Below are 23,158 nucleotides of genomic sequence, written 5' to 3'. Positions count from 1 at the left end.
TCTGGGTATGTATGCACAAGAGCGATTAGAAATCCCCACACACTTTCCTGGGCCACCAACAACACCACCTCGGGGCAAATCGATTGGTGGGCATCGGCATCCGGAGATATAGCGAACGTTCGTGCGCGCGTTTTTCGATTAATCGATCGCGTGCGATAAAAGGCCTTCGATTGGCCCAATTGGCCAAATCCGATAAGGGTCGTCCGGGTCGACGGCTGCAACGATGAAGCCCTCCAATAAACAATTGCCTGTGTACGTGTGTGTGTGTAGCGCTTTGTGGTGGGCTTAAAAGGTGCCGCAGCAAACATTGATGGACAGTGATTCTGCCCGAAAGAAAAGACAGCCACATTGCGGACACCCAGCGCATGGAGGGTCAGATGTGAAGCCACGATTCGCTATGTACGATGAGGCTCCGACAACGTTGGCACAGAATCGGCTGTCGAAGGATCGATGGTTAGGGAGGATGATTGTTTTTTTTTATGGAGGAACAAAAACGGAGCTTCGCGCCATATCTTCCAGAGACACCGTTACACCGTTGGGATTGCACTGACGTGTACTGACCGCGGTTGCAGCACCGTGTACCGTCAGTCAGTGCCCACGCCGGGGCAAAAGAGGGACGCACAAATGAACGGTTTCGGCGCTGAAGTTTGAGCTTTATTTTATTCCTTCTTTACGTGCTGCGCTACCGTTTTGCCCGGCAGGGTACGGTAACTGAGAAATTGAAGCATTGAGCAAATAAAAAAAAAAAAACACCACGATCTTTAACAGGTTCACTGTGGTTGGTTCTTTTGACGGAGGGTGTTTGTTTTGTAGATGTGTGTGTGTGAGGGTAAATAATAATAATAATCTCATCAGCACCTCTGATTCAGGGCGATCAACGCTAATCAGTGCGTGGTTTTGGGCTTTTCGAGGGTAGGGTTTTTATTGCATTTTTATTTCTACTGCAATGCATCCGCGTTCGTTTGTAAGTAAAAATAAAGAGTGTGTGTGAGAGAAAGAGAGGGAGAAAGAGATAGAGAAAGAGATAGAGAAAGAGATAGAGAAAGAGTGAGAAATAGTTTGAGGAAAAGTGTGATAGAGTGGTTTCTTATGCTTTCACTAAACTCAAATTTAATTTAAATCTATTTGTTATGTTAAATGCGTCATTTTAAATGGCAATTTAACGTTATTACTCGCTACTGCCCTCGTAGCTCAGCCGCGAGCTCATCGTGCCTTGTACACACGCTCTCTCAGTTCAAGTCTCATAGAGATTCCGGCTCTGGTCGATGTGTGATGTGTAGTTCGAGTTGTGGATTTTTATTCTTAATTTGTTGAAATTATCTCAATCAGATCCTGGATAAAATATAATAGAAAACAAATTTCTTAAATAATAGAGAATATTTTGTGGATATATCAACTCCGATGTTTAACAATACTATACTTTGCTCTCAACTTCCGCTTTTTTGCTCGCTTATCTGTAGATTGTAGAAACGTGCAGAACGGTGCGGCGGCGGTGTATTGTTTAATTTGTGTCATCATTGTGTAGAGCAATAAAATTTCCAATATCATCGCATACACACACATACACACACACATACTCAACCATCTACTTGACTGACCATATCACACATGGCTCGAATGACAAGAAAATGAACCTTCTCCTCTCTGGTGTGTTGTGGTGTTCGCGCTCACACATGAAGGTGATAGCAAATCGTTCGATCGTATCGAGCTCTCTAGCGCGGGTGGTGGTGGTGGTCGGGAGAAGCAGGAAATCCGATAGCAATTTTGGACGTTTCGCGTCCCGTTGTGTGTCCGTGTTCAGTCAGAAAAGCAACGGTAGAAGGGTATGGCACACACAGAAAGAGAGGAGATAGATGATGCCGCGTATGGTCCAGTGACGACGACGTCGGAGTGTAAGATACGTTTTGTAGCTGGTTGTAGCGGCGGCCGCTTAAAGTCACCAACGAGGTCACTCCGATGAGTCAGTTCAAGTGCGTTGAAGTGCATGCACACGATACGAGAGTTCCGCCGTGCCGCGAGAGAAGAAGGTGTAGAGTGTTTGAAGATTCGAAGGGCCGCGCGCGATTAGAAGCAGTGTTAGGAGTGTGGGAGAGACACGGGGTGGCGTGGCACAGCACCGCACCGGGAAACCGGGGGAATCTCGCTCCACGCAGTCGCGCGCTACTGCCAGTGCATGAACGCGGAGAGTTGATGTGATTTTTATGAAAATAAGCGTGCGCATTTTTTGGACGTAGCATGAAATTGGGCAGATGAGGACTTTTCGGGTCTTCAGTGTGTGTGCGCTGTGTGAATCCCTGACACTTTGGGTGTGTGCGTGTTGTGAAAGTAATGTGTGTAAGCCTTTCTAAAACGGAAAAAAGCGAACGGTTGTCTATCTGCGGCCACCTGAAGATGACAAGTAATTCGATTCCCTTTCGAACGTCAAACAGGCAAGAAAATGCGTCCGTTTTGAGCCCTTTTTGAGCCTGCCATTTTGCAGCCCTTAAAATGACGGCTTGAAGCAATCAATCTGCTTATCACGCCAACGGCAACGCGAGTGAGAAACAATCCACGGCGCGAGATAAACCGTTTGCCATTCACGCCAGCAGTTACAATACGAAATAGGCCCTATTGGCAAAGAGGAGAAGGCAGTCGACGTGTGTGTGTCAGTGTACAAACGCAAAGATAGTACGTGATCGACCCCCGGGGTGTATTTTATATTAGCAGCATTTCAGCACCATCCATTGTACAGTACAGCCTGCCCCCCCATCATAAAACAGTTAATTGTTTATTTTTCGCGACGTGCAACATGGTAGGAAAATCCGGCACACAGTGTGCGAGTGCGCTAAAGCGTGTGTTCGATTTTCTAATGCCTCACGTGTACCGAAGGCGTTAATATGCAAACAACAAGCAAACAACCATCATCACCACCCACCCTCCCATAGAGGGAGGCTTTTCGGCATGACCGGTGGCGTACCAGCGTATGAGGCTTTGATTTTGCGTTCGCGTACGTGATGGAACGTTTAAAAATGAGTTTGATTAATTGGTGATTAGTGCTTAAATTAAATTAACATCATCGGCGAGCAGGGAAGGGACCGATGCTTAGGTGAGAAAGGTGGTGTACGAGATTGAGTGTTTATAATTTGACACCACCACTGCCCAACACCCTCGAACCGGGGCAGACAGAGAATGTACTAGGCCTGCAATGAACTTTGTGGCTCACTTCAACCAGGTGGTGGAAAACAACTAAAAAGAAAAAAAATGTTGTAACGATAAAATTGTGTTACACATTATGTAGTGTACAAGCGGCTCTATCTTCAGTTTCAACCTCGGCATGTGTTTGTTTGTAAAATTACTCAATCTTGTAACAGTGTAGAGTTAAAAGCGGGGCAAAAAACTACTCGCGACACGCCAACTCGAGTTATGCTTTTATTTAGTAGAGCTGCAAAATGCAAAAAAATAAACAAAAACATACAGCCACTCAAAGTCCATCAACACGTGCGTGACCGTTTGTGAATGAGTTCAAGCATGATTCGTTCACCCTGCGCGGCTGCTCCGTTAGAACGCTTTTTGGATAGCGGCGACGGCGGCGGTTGGGGTCACAGCTCCGGTCACAGCAGCAAACTGTCCGGCATAAGCTTTCCGTTCTAATAATCATGGCACAACGCCGGTGTGACAACAAGGCACAGCAAAAAAAAAAGAAGCGAGATCGCAACCGCGAGGTGGTTATTTTAAATGCAGCGCTTAATGTACGCAGCAAACACGCAACGCGCGCGTACTCCCATTGACAGGATGATTAGCATATTTTCACTTTTGATTGCAGCGTAGAACGGTGACCGGTGGTATGGTGCAATCAGACCCCGGTGGTGAAGGTGAAATTAAAGTACCGCCACGGGTATTGCCAAATGTGTCGCGTTCTAAAGTGGATGCGATGGCAGGTGTTGCAACGCTGGCAATAATCAGCTAGCCGAGGTTGACTCTCACACGAATGGTTTGAAGCTGGAGATTGGCGTTTTACAGCTTATCTGATTGAGAAAGTGTTGCCTGAATAAAAGGGAAAGGGCTGAACGTAGGCTTAAGGGATTAAAGTATTTCTGAAGGATTAGGTTAGGTAACATTCCGCTGCTGATCTAATCAATCAAATTAACCGCTTTCAGCGGAAGCCTATTGACGTTTGGTACGACGGGCTGTCATAGAAATTTGATCTCCAATGCAGAGATGTAACAAAGTACGCATACTGCAGCCCTTTGACTGATTAGAAGGTTCCCGGGGTTTCCTAATTAATGGCCCTTTCCAGTGAATGTTGCATCCCCAAAATGTCAAACGCATAACAAAGTGGAAAGAAAAACCACAACGCCCGTGTTTTGAGTTTAGTGAAAGCATCAAGCAAGTGAAATGAAAGTGTAAAAAACCGGGACACTAGGGACCGGTCACTGGCACCTAGCAGGGATACTCCGTGAACGCCTAGTTTGTAGTGAAATCCCGGTTCAGATTTAACAAGAAACACTGCTCTGGAGGTGATTGTGTTAGGTGATTTGTTTTCGGTTTGATTTTTTCCCCATTCCCATTCTTCCCGTTGCCGTCCTGCGTGTTGCTTCTGATGCTGTTGCATATGGTGCGTTTTTGTGGTTGGAGATAACACGCATATCGAAAGTGCTACCGGGTCCGTGCGCTACGCTGGTGGAGTGTGCGTTTCCATGAGCGGCAATGGGACGAACGTACGCGGAAGGCGAGATCGTTCCAGCAACCTGTACAAGACGACGGGCGGAGGCGACCCGCTGCGAATAATTCAAAACAAGCTGGAACTGTCACCTCGCAACTGGTAAGTGGTCTAGAAGGGATTCCACACACCGAATCGAACCGTTAGATATCTATGCTCGGTAATGCGATCCTTTGAGGTTTTTGTATGCTTTTATCGGTCATAAAACTGGGGCCGCTCGGGAGTTCCATTGCGCACGGTCACACCAACTTCTCCGACACGGCATGTCGACTTGTCAGGTTTTATCTTGTCGAAAAATAAGTTGAATAACGAGATGTTCCCGCGGTTGGATTATCTAGGTTGCTTTCGGGCGTGTTAATCCGAGTGTGGCTGCAAACGTAACGAGCTTGATTGAGCACGGATGGATGTTTGTTTTGTTCCAACACCGAAAAAGTCATGCATGATGATATAAAATTTCATTTTGACTCACTTCTCGGAACCAATTTCCATTGACGCAGGAAAGTGGATACACAGTTGATACAGGACAAAGCATGGCCAAACACCTCCGAGAACGTGTGGATTCTTGCGCTTCCTTTCGCGCGAATAAACACCCAGACACACACTTTCTATAAATCATCGCCAATGTCATCGCCCGTTTGTATTTGCATATCTAACGAATGTGCTACCACGGGTAGCTTTGCCCGGGTACTCCCGATCGAAAACGCTCCGTGTGCGAAATGCGATTTTAAACTGTTCGTCTCAGTTTCTCGTCCCCGTCCCGGCCAGAAAAAAAGATGAAGACTTTTTATCGCGTGATTGCGAGTCATTCTTTCTCCATTCCCCATGCGCACTCGCTTCCCCTCGGCAGCGACGTGGCGACAATTGGTGCTTTGTCGTCACCTTGCGCGATGGCGCCGGCGGAGTTGTTTCGAGATTCACGCAAGCGGAGCTTCCGGAAGTGAAGCAAACCCGACCCAACAACCGTTCGAGTGGTGAATGGATTGAATAGAATAATCGGATCTGGAAGTTAGTTCTTCGAGCTAAACCGTGGGGAAGTGTTGGCGGTGACCTTTCGGGTGGTGGCCCGGCAAGGTGTGATTAATGTTTCTCGGCGCTTTCGCGGGGTTGATTAGACGGGCTCGGTCGTGGCTGGATGTATTTATTTCGTACGTACGGGAACACGGAATGGGGAAGTGCCGGAAGTACCTTTCTTGTAGGTAGATGAAATCATCCAATTTGTGTTCTTCCGTCATCGAGAGGGGGGAGTCGTAGTGAAATGTCGCTCCATTACTTTCCATTACAATGGACAGTTTGTCTGCGGCAAGCTTGATTTGATGATAATTTGTAACCCAACTGCATGTTGAAGATTGTTACAAAACATATTGCCCTGGTATCATGAACTCCTTACTGCTTCGAGAACATGTGAAAGAGTTGCTTCAACAAGATATCATGTTTTAAAGCTATTCCCATTGCACATGGAGCAGGTTATTAAGTACGGGTTTGAGCATGTCCAATTGATGTCTATTAATCTCACTCTCTTCAAGCATCGCCTTAATTGTAACTCCTCGTCTATTGGCCCGGAAGGGCAGCTGATTGGGCAGCATTTGATTCCCCACTCTGTAAACGCTCCAGTTGTGCAGCCAATTATCGGAATGTGTTAATGATACGTGACGGTCACAATAATTATGGTAATGTTTATCTTTTCCCATTGCACTCAGCCGCACTCGGATCTGCTGCGTCCATGAAAGACACCGGCCCCCGGCTGGATGAGGGCTGGATAGATACGCATCATATTTATTCAGCCGAGTGGCCCAGCAGCATCTCGGAGATGTAGTCAGCAGCATCACAACACTGTACCCACAGTGTCGTTGGACCGTTGCAACATGAGCTGCTGCGGGTATGAGGGCTTGAGACAAACGGGCAGTCTGTCTTTCAATCTGAGCGAGGCAAGAGAACTTCGTCACCATGAAGTAATGGCATTGTGTTCTTATGCTGACTCGAGCTAATTTACACCTCGTTTAGCTTTGGAAGCTTGGTGCGTGTGTCTATCTTGAGGGAAACGTCTCAGTCTATCCAATGGAGGGCTAGAGCTAGGGCGTTAAGTAGCTGCAATCAAGCTCTCCGGGAGGGCTTCTTCGCACCCTGTGCTACACGATAACCATCTCGTTCCGGTGCTATCTTCATCATTAGCTCTATTAAATGCTTTGGGTGTGTGTTCTTTTGTGCCGTAAAATGGGCGACCGTACCAGAGGGAGACTGTTGGAAGAACCGGTCGGTTTTGCAGATTGTAGGCAAATTTGTACCAAACCTCGTCGTTGCATCATCGCGCGTGTGAATGCGTGTTTTGCGTAACAAGCGACACGCATGACTTTAGCCATGACGTCGGGGATTGTTATGTTCCAGGGGCGAGTGATTTATGAGCCATTCGTAGTTTCAGTTATCATAATTGGACACTTGTGTTCTTACCGTGCGTTGGAGAAGGTTAAGTGGTTGCAGGGCGGCGATAAAGATACCTTGTGTGGCAAGATGCTTGAAGATATTCTTCCAGAGTCTTAGAAGTCATTTGAAAGTCATCGTCATTTGCATAACCATTTACCTACACTCAAGAATGGATCGAGCAAACGCTTTTAACAATAATTTCACACGTTCCTGTTTGGAAATAATACAGTGTGTGTTTTGGCAAATTGCACAGGGCGCCATGACCCTCATTTTCTCCGGAAAATTGCACACGAAAACGATACCCAAATCGAGCAGCAAAACAGTGTTTAAATTTCAACCCATCCCCAATTCTGGTGTGTATTTCTGCTGAAGGCTATAATTTTGCACATTTGCACTGTATGGTTGTTATCCCAGAAGCCTCAATTGCTGAACCATTTCTTGAGATGTTCTAATGCTCCTCCAACTCCACGTTTCTCTTACTTCCTCGACGCAGCTCGGTACATCTGGCGGGAGCAATTTTTCCTCCCATTGATTGCAATGTTTGGAATAATGGCAGTGATTACCGAAATCAACAAAATGGTGCTGCCCCGGGGGTGTTGCGCATCGGCTGCCGGTGCTTATGAAACGGAGTGCTCGAAAACAAACGAAAATCGGTATGGATTTCAACAGTCTTCGGGGGAGAGTTGTGGCCAAATGTTAAGTCAATAGGAAGAGTTGTGGATGTGCTTTGTCCGAATATCGAACGCTCATTAGATTGAGATCAGTTCTTGCGACGAAGTTTGCTTGAATGTACACTCTTTCGTTGCTTGGAACGCTTCTCGGTGTCTAGAAGCAGGGTACGTTTCACTCGAGAAGCGGTAACTCATGTCTTTAATGGTGTGTGGCGTGCTTATCAGACAACCACCAGCATTATGCTCGAAACTATCTGATGCAAACTGTCGGTTACGCAAGACACACAACTGGGAAGAATGTAACAAGAAGTCCCGAAGCAGGCGGAGGTAAAGGTGAAATGTTATTATGGAAATTGATATGATTTCGGAACTCCGTGGCTGCAGCTGACATCGTAACAGCTGGATTTCGTAACCGTAACCAATCAGGTGGAAAGGTGCTTTTGGCAGTCGAGAACAAAGCAAAGCATTCTGGAGAAGAACGATGAAAATATTTCGAATTGATTGTTTACCTTTCAGATTTAATTACCCTGTAGAAAGCAAAAATAAGCTCTAGACAGCTGCGATGGGGAGATTTTTAATGAGCCTATTTAAGGCGCGATGATTTACCGCCGTAAAAAAGCCAGTTGGCAAATAAAGTAGCTCGGCTTATTGGGAAAGGAAGAAGGTACTAAATTTGATCAATTGGAAGCAACGCCACCGGTACAGCTTCTAATTAAGCACCAGAAGCTAGCTCGGTGTAATCGGTTTCCTATACAGTTTCGGATTTCGCACCAGCAGGGGAGCGCGAACCAAACGAACTCTCAGGCACTGTACAGTATGCTGTGTGTTCATGGATGCCCCTTTCATTCGATTAATTAATCGTTTGTTTTACGCGCAAACGCACCCTGTTCCCCTAAGCTAGCCGACAAAACAGCAGCAGCTGCCCGCAAGGCGTTCATAGTAGTTTCTTTCCGCTTTGCTCTCGAGCTCGGGCCAGTGTTTTTGGGCAGAGATTTAGGCTCATTAGCGTAACGGAGTGCCCGAGGCCTTGGTTGTAAACCGGTGAATCTTCCTCTATCGACAGCACGAGCTGGGGCTGGGGTATGTGTTGCGCAATATTGGAGGTGAGGTCTCGTATAGAGATGTATCTTGGGTGGAGCATTGATAATCACACCTCGTAATACGCGTAACGCACGCGAAAAGATGCAGAGCAGTAATAGTAGTAGGGTAGACTGGAATATTACGTTATTCGGTGGTGTTGGAGCAAGGTGTGTGTTTCGGTTCCTCCGGACATCAGCATCGCACTACGCAACCAGTGACGAGGAAGTTGTCCCGTTTTTTCTACTATAAACGAGACATAAACGGCTTCGCGGGGCTTCGTTGAATTTTTGGGGAAGTCTCACCGCTCATAAACCACCACCCAGCGAGGCATCATCTACTAATGATGTGGCACGGGAGTCGTCACAGGTTGTATGGATACGCGCGAAGATTTGAGAGGAATAGGCAGTTTTGGAACTTTTTGGAACTCTGGTGTCAGGTGGATTATCTAACCTTTTTCGTCTAGTGTGTGCTTGTGAGGTGCTGCGAGCGTCGCAATTTTTTGTTTGGCTTTTACGACGCTGTTACGTTGAAAATTTGTCGATGCTGGCCGGAGCTGTTAGGATGTGCCGTGGGAAATACTTTACAACTTTTGTTTTACGATAGTTTTTTGGCTTTCGGTTTCATTTTCGGGCGCTACTTTTAAGCCCGCGTTTTAGAACGTACGAACCACCTGTTGGAGTGGCAACCAGGGAGAGAGGGAGCATGTTTGGAACAAAACAGCTGACATCAGACACATACCAAAAAACGGTGTCATTTGGACTGATTCCCACTGAATTTGCACTCGGCACGTAATACGCTTAAACATTCCCGAGCAGGTATAATGTATTCATGGAAGTGTGATGCTGGGAGTCAAAGTTGAACGATGCGGTCGTCGAGCTAGCACGTTGACGCAATTGGATTTAGGGTCGGTCGGTCGGTTTGGGTTGGGCGATTAATGATGAGCGGCCATTGATGACAGGCTGGAATGGTGCTGGAGTCACTTTTGGGGGTGCAAACACAACGATAATTTTGCCAGTGGCTATTGTGAAGTTGGCAATTTGTTCCGCGCGCTGGTTCTATTGTGGGAAAAATGGGTTGATGTTTTGTAAAGCCTGTTACAGCAAAACGTGGTTCATCGAAAGAATAGTTTCCCCCGTTTGGTGAGTGTACCATCGTTCGAAAAGTGTACCAATCTCCAGCATAATCGATTACAAATTGTACTGGGCCTTTTTTGTGCGCTCTTGTTAGTGTCTGTTATTTCCAAGCGCGAAATACAGATCAGTTATCGACCCAACTACTGACATGGTGGAAATTGTTTTCTGACATCAGCAGCATCGTTGTTTGTTTGCTGCTGGAATTCAGAGGCATAAAAAGTACATGATGCATAAAAAAATCTATCGATTGATTTAATTGGCCCGATGAAATATGCGTGTTAAAGCCTTCCCTCGACTGGCATTGGAAACCCCCCTTTTATCGGACTGCTGGAATTGATGTCTGCTGGCCAAGTAAGACCTTGCCTGTTGGACGGTCGGCCTGGATCGATTGGAACGTACTAAATGCCACGTGACAGGGATGTAGGATATTTAAATTTGTTCCTGTTTCCTACTGCTTCCTGATATTAGTGACTGTATGTGTGTGGGTCGGGTAAAGCCAGCACCTGGAAGCATAGTAAATTGTCATCCGGAAATTCGTGTGCTCGTGTCCGCCTGTGGGGTAATAAATTTCACGTACTAATTACGACAATGGTGTCGATAGCATCACGGAGGTATGCACGCTGCCGACTTGCTGATAGGACGCGGATGGTGGCCACGTGAGCACGGTTGGTGGTCAATTCTGTACGCCTGGTCACACCGACACCGCTCCACTATGGTGATGATAAGTGTGTGTGTGTGTTTGTGAGGCTAAATGTTAGAGCAATTGATAGCGTGCTGTAGGCATAGCGGAGCAGGTAGCGTGTGGAAAAAGGTACATCAAAATTGAATTTCCTTGATTGTAATGTTGGATTAGATGCGGAAATCAATAACCATGAGCGTCTATGTGTGGGATGGTACACCGGCACCGAGATCTGCGCATCAGATAGTGCTGTTTTTAATTACTCGATTTGGATGGCAGAAACACAAAGGTGATAGGGCTAATCTGGCATTAGCGTGAACGGTGTGTTTCGGGTGTTATTCGATGACACATCCGGGATAGCGTGGAATAGAGTGCGGACATTAAATAGGCTTTGGTTATCAATTGTTCAGAGGCCTTTTCTAATAACACTATTAGCAGATACGAAGGTATCTCATAGTTGCCGTTGGAATATCTTGACGACCTAAACTATTTGCAATAATTCTACTGGAATAAACGGATTCAAAATAGACAACCAAGCAATTGCATGACATCAGACATCATCGAGTTCAATGTTCTTTTTGCCCTCACGCGTCTATTGATCGTAACGCCTAATCAACTCCATATTCACAATACCACCGATGTCACTGACTAGCAAATGGCAATCAAAGTAATTACAACTGCCAGTAAAAAAAACCCCTGGTACAGTACTATTTTACATCTTGCACCATAAAAAAGGTATTTTCTCCAAGTCATTATCGTCTCACCGGAGACGGCAATGCATTCACCGTCATACCGAGTGCATTGTTGAAATGTTGTATTTAAAGGAATGCAACGCGGTGCAATCTGTGCGACAGGGTGTATGTATACTTCAGGTGCGTTGTCTTTATTAAGCTGTTCACGGTATCGATCGATCCATCGCCAGCGTTTCGAGTGGTGATAAGTTGGCTTGATATCATTTTGCGATACGTGTGAGCTTGGAGTGCATTTAAATGCTCTGCTGAAGCGAATAAGTGGCTGCAAGCTTTCCGCGGCTCGACAATGGCAAACTGGCACATGTAAAAAGGGCAGCTATTAGCAAAACATTTCAGCTACAGATAAAGATATACAAATGCTTACAAGCTTGATGAACTTAAGAGCATTGGGGCCTTTATTGTAATATAAAGAACAAGAGAAAATTGAAGTTAAATTTCTCATTTATGGCAGGCAAGGCATTACTTTGGAGTTGTGGAGTTTCTATTTTTATTCAATTCCAGCTCATTGTCCGACCCCGGTAATTTCTTCACCGAAGCTACCATAATAAACCCTGGAACACCCTGCTCGTGACACCGTTGGACTAGAAACCTATTTTTCCTTTCTTCCCGTTTTTTTTTGTTCCACCACTTCGCTGTCTATCTCTGGAGCAGCGAAAGTGAACGTCGGGAACACATGCTGGTAGAAGCACCCGCTCCCGTGTATCTTTTCGCATAATTGCTGAGCGAGTTGAAAAGCTATCCAGCATATACAATGGGATTCCACTTGTGCCTCTTCCCAACCCAACCCTCTCCCTTCTCAACCGTGGCCGGTTTTCGGTTTCGTGCGTCAAGAGTACGGGCAAAAATTAACATGCAAACTCGGCCGCATTGGCTGCTCTCGCACCAACGCGCACGCATCGTCCAGCTAGGGGCATTCAAGTGGAACGTTCTACCCTGACACTTCTGGACACCCAACCACCTCCTTATAGGGGTGTTACTGGGGCTTCAATGAGGGCCGGTAGTTTCGCTTTTCTTTGGCATGAAACTATTTCAGTGCAGAGTTAGTTTGCGACGCACTTGCTCGCTCGTTATGCTGATCGGATGGAACGGTTCTGTGAGCTAGAATATGAGCACAGGTTTCAGCTGCAAGTAGAGCGTGATGAAATAGCTTTAGTCCAGCGATAGCAACTGGAGAGCTTCCGACCGCTTCAAGCCAGCAGTAATTGTTGAACGTTGCGTCGTTGAGTCTCGATTGGAAGCGAAATCTTTACGATGAATTTGCAAGGGGCACCATTGGCAAAGAATATTCAACATGCTTTCGACATGCAAATTCTTCCCGCGTTTATGCCCCAATCAGACTTGCGCATCTTTGCAGCCCTTGCACCCAGGTGTTGATGTTTGCAATCTGCATCCAAATGGTGCTCAATATCGCTGATTGTCTTGCACGACGCGGCATGCGAACGCTCCCAAGCGCGTCCTGCTCTGTTGCATGGTCTGCCCGAACGCTGATATCCAATTCACTAAATATGTTCATTTAGCTCGAGAGATGGTACTGCTCGAGAGACCGTTGCCGTCTGTAGCTTCTCCACTGCGTAGTAAAGTGGAGTAGTCTGAGTGTGTGTGTGTGTGTGTGTGGGAGAGAGAAATCCAGTCAAATAAATTGTTTCTATTATCTCGTTATGTAGATTTTATGCGCCGTCACTTACGCGCGTTTGGCGCGCCACGCGTATTGACGCAGCGTTTGCGAGCCGTTTAGCCGTGGAATGGGTCTTTGATAATGATGGTTGTTTGTGCGGGAGGTTTTTTGCCCCTTTCTCACGCTCACCACCACCAATACGAGATATGTTGAAAAGCCACACGTTATTACTGGCAAAACGGCATGAGTGGTGCTCTGTGTATGGCATAAAAAAACCCGCTTATGCTCTGCTGAGAGATGCCTATTATGCTCACTCATTTTGAGCTCATTTTCCCTTTGATAGTGAATCTTTTTTTTTGTCTGGGTGAAACGATGATGCGAACAACAAGCGGGTTGTGTGCAACAAGTGCCGATAGAAAGTGGCGGAACCCTTCGTCGATGTGTGTAGAATTATTTGCATAATGCAGAGTACCAATATCACGGTAAAGACCTCATTTTGCAAAACCTCATTTTCCGATAAATGTCCCTCTGACGGGGTGGATAACAAATTCTTATCGAAGTTCACAGTGGGCTCCATGCCATGTTCTGAGCCCTGATGTTACGTGTAATGGGAATTTATAAGTTTGCTTGATTTTGGGGTTTAACGCGACTTATGGTGAAATGGTTTGCTTGCTGAGATTACTACCGAAAAAGCAGTCACCTTGGTTGCTCCTCGAGCATAAGAAAAACTTTTAACCGGATACCACAGCTTGCAACAGCTTAACTAGTGGCGGTTCAGATTAATTAGAGACTGCAAAGTTTGAGAAGTTTGAAGCGTGCCCAACCCATCCGTGAAATGATGCAATTTTTGGGTTTTTTTGCGAATCTCGAGGTTTTTCGCGTTGCAGGAAACGACGTCTGTGTGCTTTTATGAGCGTATGAGGTAAAAACTAGTAAAGCTCTAATGAACTCTGCTTGAACGAGATGACTGCAGTAGATTTAGTTAAATTGAGTTTTTAATATTTCACGTTTGGATTTGCTGGTATAACCGTGAAGGTTGAATATGGCTGCAGTTTGAGCAATAATTGAAGCTGCTTGGGTAAATGAGCAAACATTCATTACATACTCATTGTGATCGCTTCACAGCATTAGTGGAAAGCACTTCCTCCTGAGTTAATGGAGCTAAACTCTGGCGATAAATAAAGCAAAATGGCTTTTCGGGTGCACTCCGAACCATTTTCGGGTGCACTCCGGGCAAGCCGATTCGCACTTGCCCCAAGGGTAACATGTGATACGCTGACGTGGCCATACGGTGACGGAGAATCGCGGTTGATCCTATTAGATTACACCCTGTCTGGTGCACATGATACGAGACACCCAACGTGTACGGTCTCGTGCAGTCACAGCCTGGACACCCGCACAGGGCGGCTGTGTGGGTGTGTGGAGCATATGTCCCTCGCGGCTTAAGCCGTTTATCCTTTGGCCCTTCGGCCGGTAGCAGCGTTTCTTGCTGACAAACTCGACAGTGTGTGGCCAGTGTGGCTGGTACTGGTACGGACAAACGCACCAGAGCTAGCGCGTAGCGTGGACGTTGAGCGGTTTTTGTGCTAATGTGACCATTCGCTTGTTGGCTTTCTTCGCAGGAATATGGCATACAATGGACTGTCGCAGCATGTGGACTTCAGCAGGCTGCCGAACCCGAGCGAGCGGTTCGAGCTGCTGGACCTGATCGGCGAGGGCACGTACGGCGAGGTCTACAGCGCGAAGGACAAACACACCGGGCGCAAGTATGCGGTCAAGGTAAGTTGGAAAGTTGGAAATTAAAGGGCTGGGAAGGTAATAGTGCGTTTGAGATTATTCTGGATGTGAAGTGTTTTTTGTGGAAGTGGAAGTACCAAAATGTGTGTCATCCGGGACTAGTGGTCATGGTGGTTAATTGCAAAGTGCAATAAAAATGTTTAATGGAGGACTTTAACTGCTCTTCACGGTGCCTCTTCATTACGACCTCGATGCTTTGCTCAACACTGCAACTAATGAAGTTTCGGACGTAACGCGTCGATTACGCGATTCGCTGTGGATTGTTTTTGAGCATTGTTGCATTATAACAAAAACAACTAAATTAATTGTGCTGACTGCAAGACACCGTGCGGACCCGTAAGCCCCTTTGGCAAGTGTTTGGCCGTCCGTCGTCGATCGGGTCGGGTCCATAGCGGGATCGCCTTAACGTAATTATACATCGCCAACCGAGTGGTCCATGTTTTTCCATCCATTTACAATTGCAACTTCCGCTGATCAAATGGTGCGTGTGTGTGCGTGTGTGGAAGGCGTTAGGGCCCTTTTTTACCACCGTTTCTAACATTACCTCGGAAGAGGTGGTCGTACTGTGAACATTGGCATTACATGATGCTGGCTCTTTTGCATACACACCGTTTCCGATGTGTAAAGCGGTGTGTGAACCAGCGATAGGAAAAAGCGGAGAGGAAAAACAGCAGCCGTCTATCATCCACCATCGAGTTATACCCCCCCTCTGCAGACGTGTTTTCGGAAGAGTTCCGGCCCGCAAAACCCTTCGCAAAACAATAAGTTAGGTCTCTGCAGGGCGCGCACCCTTCCCACCCTCCGTTTGGCGGGAGTGTTGTTAAACATCTTAGACAGCTTAAATCATATGAGGCGCATTGGTATGTTTGAACGGCACAACGCCGTTGTATGTTTTGTGTGCGTTTTTCCCGCACGTTGGTTGGATTAGGTTTGCTTTTCTTCTGCGCTACAAGTTGCCAACAAATGGTGTGTGTGTGTGTGTGGTCTTTCTGCGGTACACATCGGAAGTGTTGATGGAGGAGTTGGATTAGACGCGAAATCGAGATTTTATGTCGATACGCAATGCGGTTCATCGTATTGTGTGCGTGCGCTTGATGGCAACTATTTCGTTGCGTTGGTAAGGGCGTATATTTGTGGTCGTATTTTAGGAGGCAGGGAACGAGAAAGGCGCTGGTGGTGAAGTGTAGTGGCCTCGGGAAGCCCTAACAGTTCGTCCATGGCAGGGAGTTTGAGAAGGAAAAATTGATTTTTTCGCATGTGACGAGCCCAACATGTGACGAATGCACGTGTGGTAAGCCGTATGAACAAGCGTTACAACGCACGTTGTTTGGTAGAATTGACTTTTGACTGCTGAATGGTATTGATTTGAAAATTAAAATTACAGTAAGTGGGAGTTCGTTGAAAAAGCAGGTAGTATGATTTTGTACTACTTGGCATACATGAAACGAACGACTTTTTACAACGCTCACATTGTGACGCTTATAAAGCTTAATTGAACGATGCCTTGAGAAGCTGTTGATAGTCTTGTGCCAAGACCCATGGTTATCAAACCTTCAGGTAACGCGATCGAATCTCATCTGCTGCACTATCGTTATTATCTTGTAATTGTTCTTTTCATAGTGTTTATAGCTTTATCTACATTTTGAACGAACATTTTGAAAAATTTCATCTACATGTAATGAATTAGTTATTTGTAAGGTTTGTGACAATCTGTTAGGGTAAACGTACCTATAGTGGTACCAATAGTGGTGGTATTGCACTAAAATGCGTTTAAGAGTAATTAAGTTATTTATGTTGTTGTGAAATGTTCTCTGGCCTTTTACAAAGCGTTTAAAAGTTAAATGGGGCAATTCAGTTTTTTAGTTACCGAAAAATCCATTTTTTTTAAATAAGTGAACATTTTTTCCAAAAACCTTAGGATTTCTTGTCGAAACTCATATTTTTTTTAGCGTTCTAGTTATTGATTTGATTGATTTGAGAATTGTTATTGATTTACTAAAACGCATAGTCTTTTAAGCATATTATCGCAATTTTACAGTGTTTTTTATCATAGTGCCATTATAGGTACACAAAACAGGTATGTTCCTATAGTGGTCATAGTTATAAAATTAGTAAAAACACGACATTTTAGATTTTTCCGGGATATTTTGAACATTTCGTATTATTTTCACAAAAATAAGCAACAGAAATGAATTTCCTGTCAGTAATTTACCAAAAAAGTCTATAATTCGCATATCTAGCTGAGTGAAAAATCTACCTCGAAACAAGCACACTCTTCCGGGTGTGGGTTGACAACAGGTGTTTGACGACAGTACTTTAGTCAACATTTTATTCGATCAAATTCATATTTTTTTTTTCGGATCAAATTACGCAAGAAATCAATATTAAGGCAGTAATTCTTACCTTTCATCCGAAAATAGCTTCAAAACTAAGTTCCAATAATAGTATACACTTTTTTTTATGTATCTTTGTTTAGCACTACTATAGGAACACAATACGACGACTATAGGAATTATACCACCATTATAGGTTAAATATTTATATAAATTTATAGTATTAAAAAAATATTTACTTTTTCGCAAATTTATTGTGTTTCATGATAAAAATGGTTGTAATTGCGAAGATAAAACATATTCCAATTGCTATGTGGTAAAATATTCATATATTTAGCTTCCTTACACTTTATATCCATTAAAACACATCTGTACCTCTACAAATTGCACCACTATTAGTACGTTTACCATAGTTGTTTGTTTTATTTAAAAAAAAATCCGTTAAATGAGAGCTTCACACACGATCTTGATGACCATGGATGCTTAACGAGGACACAAAATACATTTTGATGATGAAGTACTAATGATAGCCATGTAGCGTGTACTGTTTATTCAATAAGTAACGACGGAAGCGTGAAACTAACCCCTCATAACAGACGGACAATCAAGATACTGGCACACGATACGGGAACGAAAAACACAAGATTTGATATTTATTCCATTGTTGACCTAATAGTGTCAAGCAAATCGTGTGGCTTTGTCGTTGGTTGGATTTAAATCTCTAGTTCGGACTAATTCCTTGGTAGCTCCAGCACAACAGCAACTAGGTCGTATCGTCAACAGCTACAACATCTTCAAAACGGATCGAACGTATGAAAGTATTCATCCCAAATAAGAGAAAGAAAAAAAACACGCTTTAGACAGTAAATACAGTAAATGTGTTTCGATTTGCGAAAAACTTTCCTTACTTTCCACACACATCTTGGACCACACATTCTCACATGTATCTGTATTAGAAGATTCGGATATGGCAACCGCAACCTTACTATAGATGGTGCAGACCTTGGCAAGGCCAGCTTCAAATTGCCGAAAGGTACAATTAGATCCAATCTTCTCATCATCGCACTCATCGGTATTACTATGATTATACTCTCTTTCTCTCCTTCTCCCACTCTCTTTGAGGCGGTGCGCCGTCTGATCAATACTTTCTGCTTCTCTTCCCACCGAAGGGGTAAACTTTTATTGCCGATGAAGTATTTGTCCGGGCCGAGCCCATCGGTTAGTTTAATTTTCATCTCTCTCTGGGCGTGCGTAAAACCAGTTTCACTAAATTACCCCTTGGTGTGAAGTGATGGGTGGAGGAAGGGATCGATCTCAGCCGTGAACTCTTAGCTCTTAATTTTAATAATCTTTAATCCGTTTTATTCTTTTTTCCATGTGTTATTTTTTTCAGATATTGGAGAGCATTGCCGATAATATCGAGGAGATCGAGGAGGAGTATCTGGTGCTGCGCGATCTCTCCAAGCATCCCAACATTCCCGACTTTGCCGGGCTGTTCCTGAAGCGCGGCACCACCGTCGAGGATGACCAGCTGTGGTTCGTGCTGGAGGTAAGTAATGGGGTTGGAGGGAATTTCTTATGTCCGGTTAGGCACCCCTTGCTGTTCAGTTAGTTTTATTGGGATCAGTAGCGTGTGTTGTCACTGCGTTGTGGTACACGGGGAGGGAGAAGCCGTGACCGAGAAATTCGTTGCCTTCCTTCCCCCCCCCCCCTCATCCTGGCTCGTGTGGAGGGCCAAAATGAGAGAAAATTATGATGTTTGCGTTGGATGCTAATGCCCCGGCCGGTGGTGGTCGTTTGCCGCAGTAAAAGTACACCTTTTTGGGCGAATGAAAGTCGTCGCGAAGAGATGAGAAGAAGAAAATAAGACCAAACGCGCGAGAGGGAGTAGAGGGGGAATTGGAAACGGGCGAACTAAATGTGCAGCTGCGGTCGTCGGCCCGAGCCCCGGTGGACCTGGTGACCGTGAACTTCCTGCCTGCCTGCCTGCCTTGGCGGTGATCGTGCGTAGATCGGAAGTGCCGGATATTATTCATCAGGGCGGGCTAAAGATTTCATTACCGGATTTCAACCGATGTCGGACAACACAACGGACGAGCAGGTGTAGTAGTAGGGTGGTGCTAGGGAAAGCGTATGTATTTTGGACCCACCGCTTCACCTACCCATGCCGCCCAAAATGTAAACACTCTTTACACGTCTATCAGATGCGGGAAGATGCGTAGAGTGAAAAAGCGAAGCTCAAAACACAGAAGTAAGTGAGCGAGACGGAGAGTAAAAAGACGACGTGTTAGTGAGTGTACGTTTGCCGATAGTGCGTCAAGATAAGACCACCTCCCCTTGCGAGGTGGTACGAGGTGGACTGGAAATTATGCATCTCTCGGAATAGGTGATCATGTTTTGTGTGCAGTGTTCCGCTTTTCGGCTGTTCGGCCGGCGATCGGTGAGCGGCGGCAGGTGGTAGGTGGAAAAATAAAACCAAAACGCAGCGGAAGTTCGATCTTGCGATCTTGTGCGTTGGGCTCAGACCTGCGCGACTGCCTGCAAGGTTCAGCAGTCAGGTTCAGCCGGTCAGTCGATGAAAAGCGATTCCGCGTGGTGGATGGTGTCCTAAAGCCAGCGCGCGCGTATGTGTGTGTGTGTAGGCCGTGTCCGTTGGTGACTTGTCGCAGCAACGTGTACCACGGTGTGCTTTACGCAGTGAGACATTTCAACAGCACCGATTGGAAGTGAGGCTTTCCGCGGGGTGTCTTTTATTACTTTACGATTTACCAGCGGGTCAACCGTGGTTGGACGGACTGTTGGTGTTGTTGCCTCCTAGTGGATCATGATAGTGATAGTGATAATAATACGGAAGGTACGGGAGGACCCTGTGGGACGCACTACGACGGCTTGTGAACGGTTCGGCACGACACCGAAGGCGGACGGGATGGAAGAATCATTGGTGGGTGCAATTCTCTGAAGTGATGGTTTATTGAAGATGAATTTGGGAAGATTTTTCCAATGTTTGTCTAGTCTGTGCTTAATAGTGTGGGATCGCTTGCAGTGTGAGGCACCATGGCGATATCGCAATAAATTAGGGCATAGTGTTGTTTTGCTACCATAAACCAAGCGCTTGCTCCATAATGTTGTTGTTAATAGATCATAATGTTGTTTCGGCTGTAAACTGGTGGTAGCATGACTTTCTCTACCAAGGAACCAAAAAAGTGAAGACATGAGCGTTAGGATTTATGACCCCCTTTTGAGGCGGTTGGTTTTAGCGAAGACAAATCGCTACCGTGCTGTTCCCTTCAAGTGAAACAAGGTCAAGTTCCTTCCATCCCAGCAGGAAGTGTTTGTGTGCGTGTGTGTGTGCTACCGGTCGGGTTTATAGCACCTTCGAGTCCTTTAGCAGCCACACCAGTCGGGCGCGGACCGGTGCTTGTAAATCGTTTCACTTTCCCTGGTTTTCCGGCAAAATGGTATGGCTATTGTCGCACTTGTACCAACCTTGAAACAATTTCTCATACTCCCCGGGAGACGACCCGCCCGCCCAAGCACTCCCAAACCCCAACCACTGAGGGCAACCGAAAAAGATCGAAAGCTCGTTCGCGCACGAGTACTTTCGGTTTTTTTTTCTCTCCTGTGTGTTTCTTTCTTCGCTCGCGCCACCCTGCATTGAGCATTTGGCCGTCGCCGAATGCTGCTGGGGCCGGTTTTGCTCCTCCTGGTGTGGGGAGTTTGGCAAGTTATCGCGCGCACTTGATCTGCCGACAGTTTCACCGACCAGGGCTGCGCTGCTGTTTTGGGGCGCGAAGCAAAGAAAGTTCAAATTAAAGCAACACACACTCCCAACCACACACACACACGGTTTTGGTTTGGTTCGCCCTTCTAGAAAAGCTCTTCATCATTCGTCGGTCGGTGCGAAAAGTGAAGATGCTTATTTGTTTTTTTTTGTTTGTGTGCGCTTGAGATATGCTTTATTTGGCAAACTTTGCGTGGTGTTTAATCGTGTTTTTATTCGCCGGCGCTGCAGGGCTAGAGTTTAATGGCAAGTGTGTGTGTGTGTGTGTGTTTAGAGTTCATCGATTGCTAAAAACGCCTTACAGACACAGTGTGGTGAAGAAATGGTGCGCTTGAAAGAGTTGGACAACGAGGAGGAGGACGCCGGAACGGTAAGAGCGAAAACATCGAAGAGCGACGTGTGTATAAAAATGAAACGGCTAGTTTTTGCGCGCACTTTTTTGGCAGAGTGCGAATGACCTAAGGCTGGTTTAAGACAATCAGTGGCTGTCGTGCAGCCCAAAAATGGAAACCAAAATTGAACTTTGTGGTTGAAAGTGGAAGTGACAGAGCGGTTGTTTTGTGGTTGTCCAAAGGCACTCACCCAAGTTGATTTGTGCCTTTAATCGTCCCGGTTTTTGTTTGTGTTGCATTTGGGAGAAACGGAAGGGAAACTGGGACAACCCATCTCCATAAAAGATCAGTTGACGGAGGCTAACAAACTTCCCAAATCCCAATAAAGATGAGGTCATCGCACTCTCCTTTCGCTTGGAAGTGCATTGTTGCGGAGTTGGCGGACATTGAAACTGTGTTCGGTTTATTGTCACGGGGAAGATTATTTTTGGCTCCTTGCCGGTCGCTTTCACCCGACTCGGTTAGCCTGCCTTCCAGCGGGCTTTAAATGCGGGTTGAAGGCTGATTGGAAAAAAGAAACCCACAAAGGGGAATTGTGGGATGTGTCAGCAGGCGCCCAACAAAACGCAAACTAATCGGCTGTGTTTTAAGCAATGTATTTTCGTGCTACTAACGGTATTTCATTGCTTTCTCGTAGAGCTCGGATATGCCAACCCCCGGGGTACGATTTCTCTATCTCGGGGGTTTCACTTCGGCGGTCGGCACAACTCTAATGATAACAAATAATCAATCGTTTTAATTTCGGCGACAAAACGGTGTAAACACAAGTGCAGAAATTAAGCCGTTTTTTTGGTTCATTCCGACACAAAGAGATCCAAAATATATGTGATGAGTTTTCCACTCAATTCCACAAACTTCCCAATTTGTGTGTCTTTCTCTCTCCACACTTTACTTGCGATTTAAAACCGAGTTGGTCTAGGCGGAAATGAGAAGCGGGGGAAAGACCAATTTTACAGTTTCAATTACGGTGAATTGGAGCGCGATATGAGGCTCCAGCTCCCTGAGCTCCCAGAGCGTTTATTTGCTCGTTGACATAACTTATTGCATACCGATCGGTGCGGCGGCGCGGCGTCGATTGTTGAAGGGGTAAAGGCCCTCAACCGAAGTCATCGGAGGTTGGCCGGAGTGGATAAGACTATAAATTTCTTACCCCGTTCGCACGTCATATCACAAGCTCTTCATGGGTCTGGCAGCTACTGGGCAGGACTGCCGGATGGGAGTCGTCACTAAACAAACAGTGCCTCGGCAGCTACTGCGTTCGCATAACCGTCTTATACGGCTGCCCATTAGCTGCCACTGCCACTGTCCACTTTGCACCCAGCACGCCAACGGCCAATGATTGCATCAGTGAAACGTGTGGGGACGAAGGTGGAGAAGCCTCTGGAGGAGGTCGACGAAGGTTTACTGGGCCCCGAAAATGGTAGCATCTCCCCTAAATGCCTTGCCAGACTCGACGCGTTTTATATGAAAATTCGGGGTGTAATCAATGCTATCGGTATATCCGGCGAGACACGTCGGTCCGGTGTTTATGTGATGTGAAAAAATGCACTGTAAATTTTCTCCAATTTCGCATGATTGACGGTGGAATTTTGGCATTGCGCAACTGGTGGCAGTTTTGGAGCGTTTGGAGCACCTGCAACGCCCAGTAGCGTGACGTGGTACCGCACACAAAAAAAACTTTGAAGTAGCGTAGGGAAAATGGGTGCAAAAAGCAAAACTATTTCTTCTACGAAACACACCCATACACTCATACACACACACTCCACGATACCAAACGAAGGTGGTGGTGCAAAGTTGTGAAGTTAATT

The 23,158-nt window shown here is 45.9% G+C and overlaps 1 protein-coding gene across 6 annotated transcripts in view; it reads left to right on the top strand.

The window, feature by feature from the left end:
• The window catches only part of LOC120900701 (myosin-IIIb-like), a 51,646-nt gene that overhangs the window by 20,175 nt on the left and 8,313 nt on the right, over nucleotides 1-23,158 (top strand). The window contains exons 1-3 of one of the 6 annotated variants that reach the window (XM_040308063.1): nucleotides 3,801-4,801; nucleotides 14,670-14,826; nucleotides 18,571-18,726. In XM_040308063.1, coding sequence (XP_040163997.1) covers nucleotides 4,677-4,801; nucleotides 14,670-14,826; nucleotides 18,571-18,726 — 438 coding nt within the window. In that variant the 5' untranslated portion in view covers nucleotides 3,801-4,676. Of the gene's footprint in view, nucleotides 1-3,800; nucleotides 4,802-14,465; nucleotides 14,578-14,669; nucleotides 14,827-18,570; nucleotides 18,727-23,158 lie in introns of those variants that run through there. The other 5 variants (XM_040308062.1, XM_040308058.1, XM_040308057.1 and 2 more) reach the window with 5 other exon arrangements.

This window comes from Anopheles arabiensis, chromosome 3 (assembly GCF_016920715.1).
Source record: "Anopheles arabiensis isolate DONGOLA chromosome 3, AaraD3, whole genome shotgun sequence".
NCBI lineage: Eukaryota > Metazoa > Arthropoda > Insecta > Diptera > Culicidae > Anopheles > Anopheles arabiensis.
The sequence above is the reverse complement of the archived record's forward strand: the minus strand, read 5'-3'. Positions and strand labels throughout refer to the sequence as shown.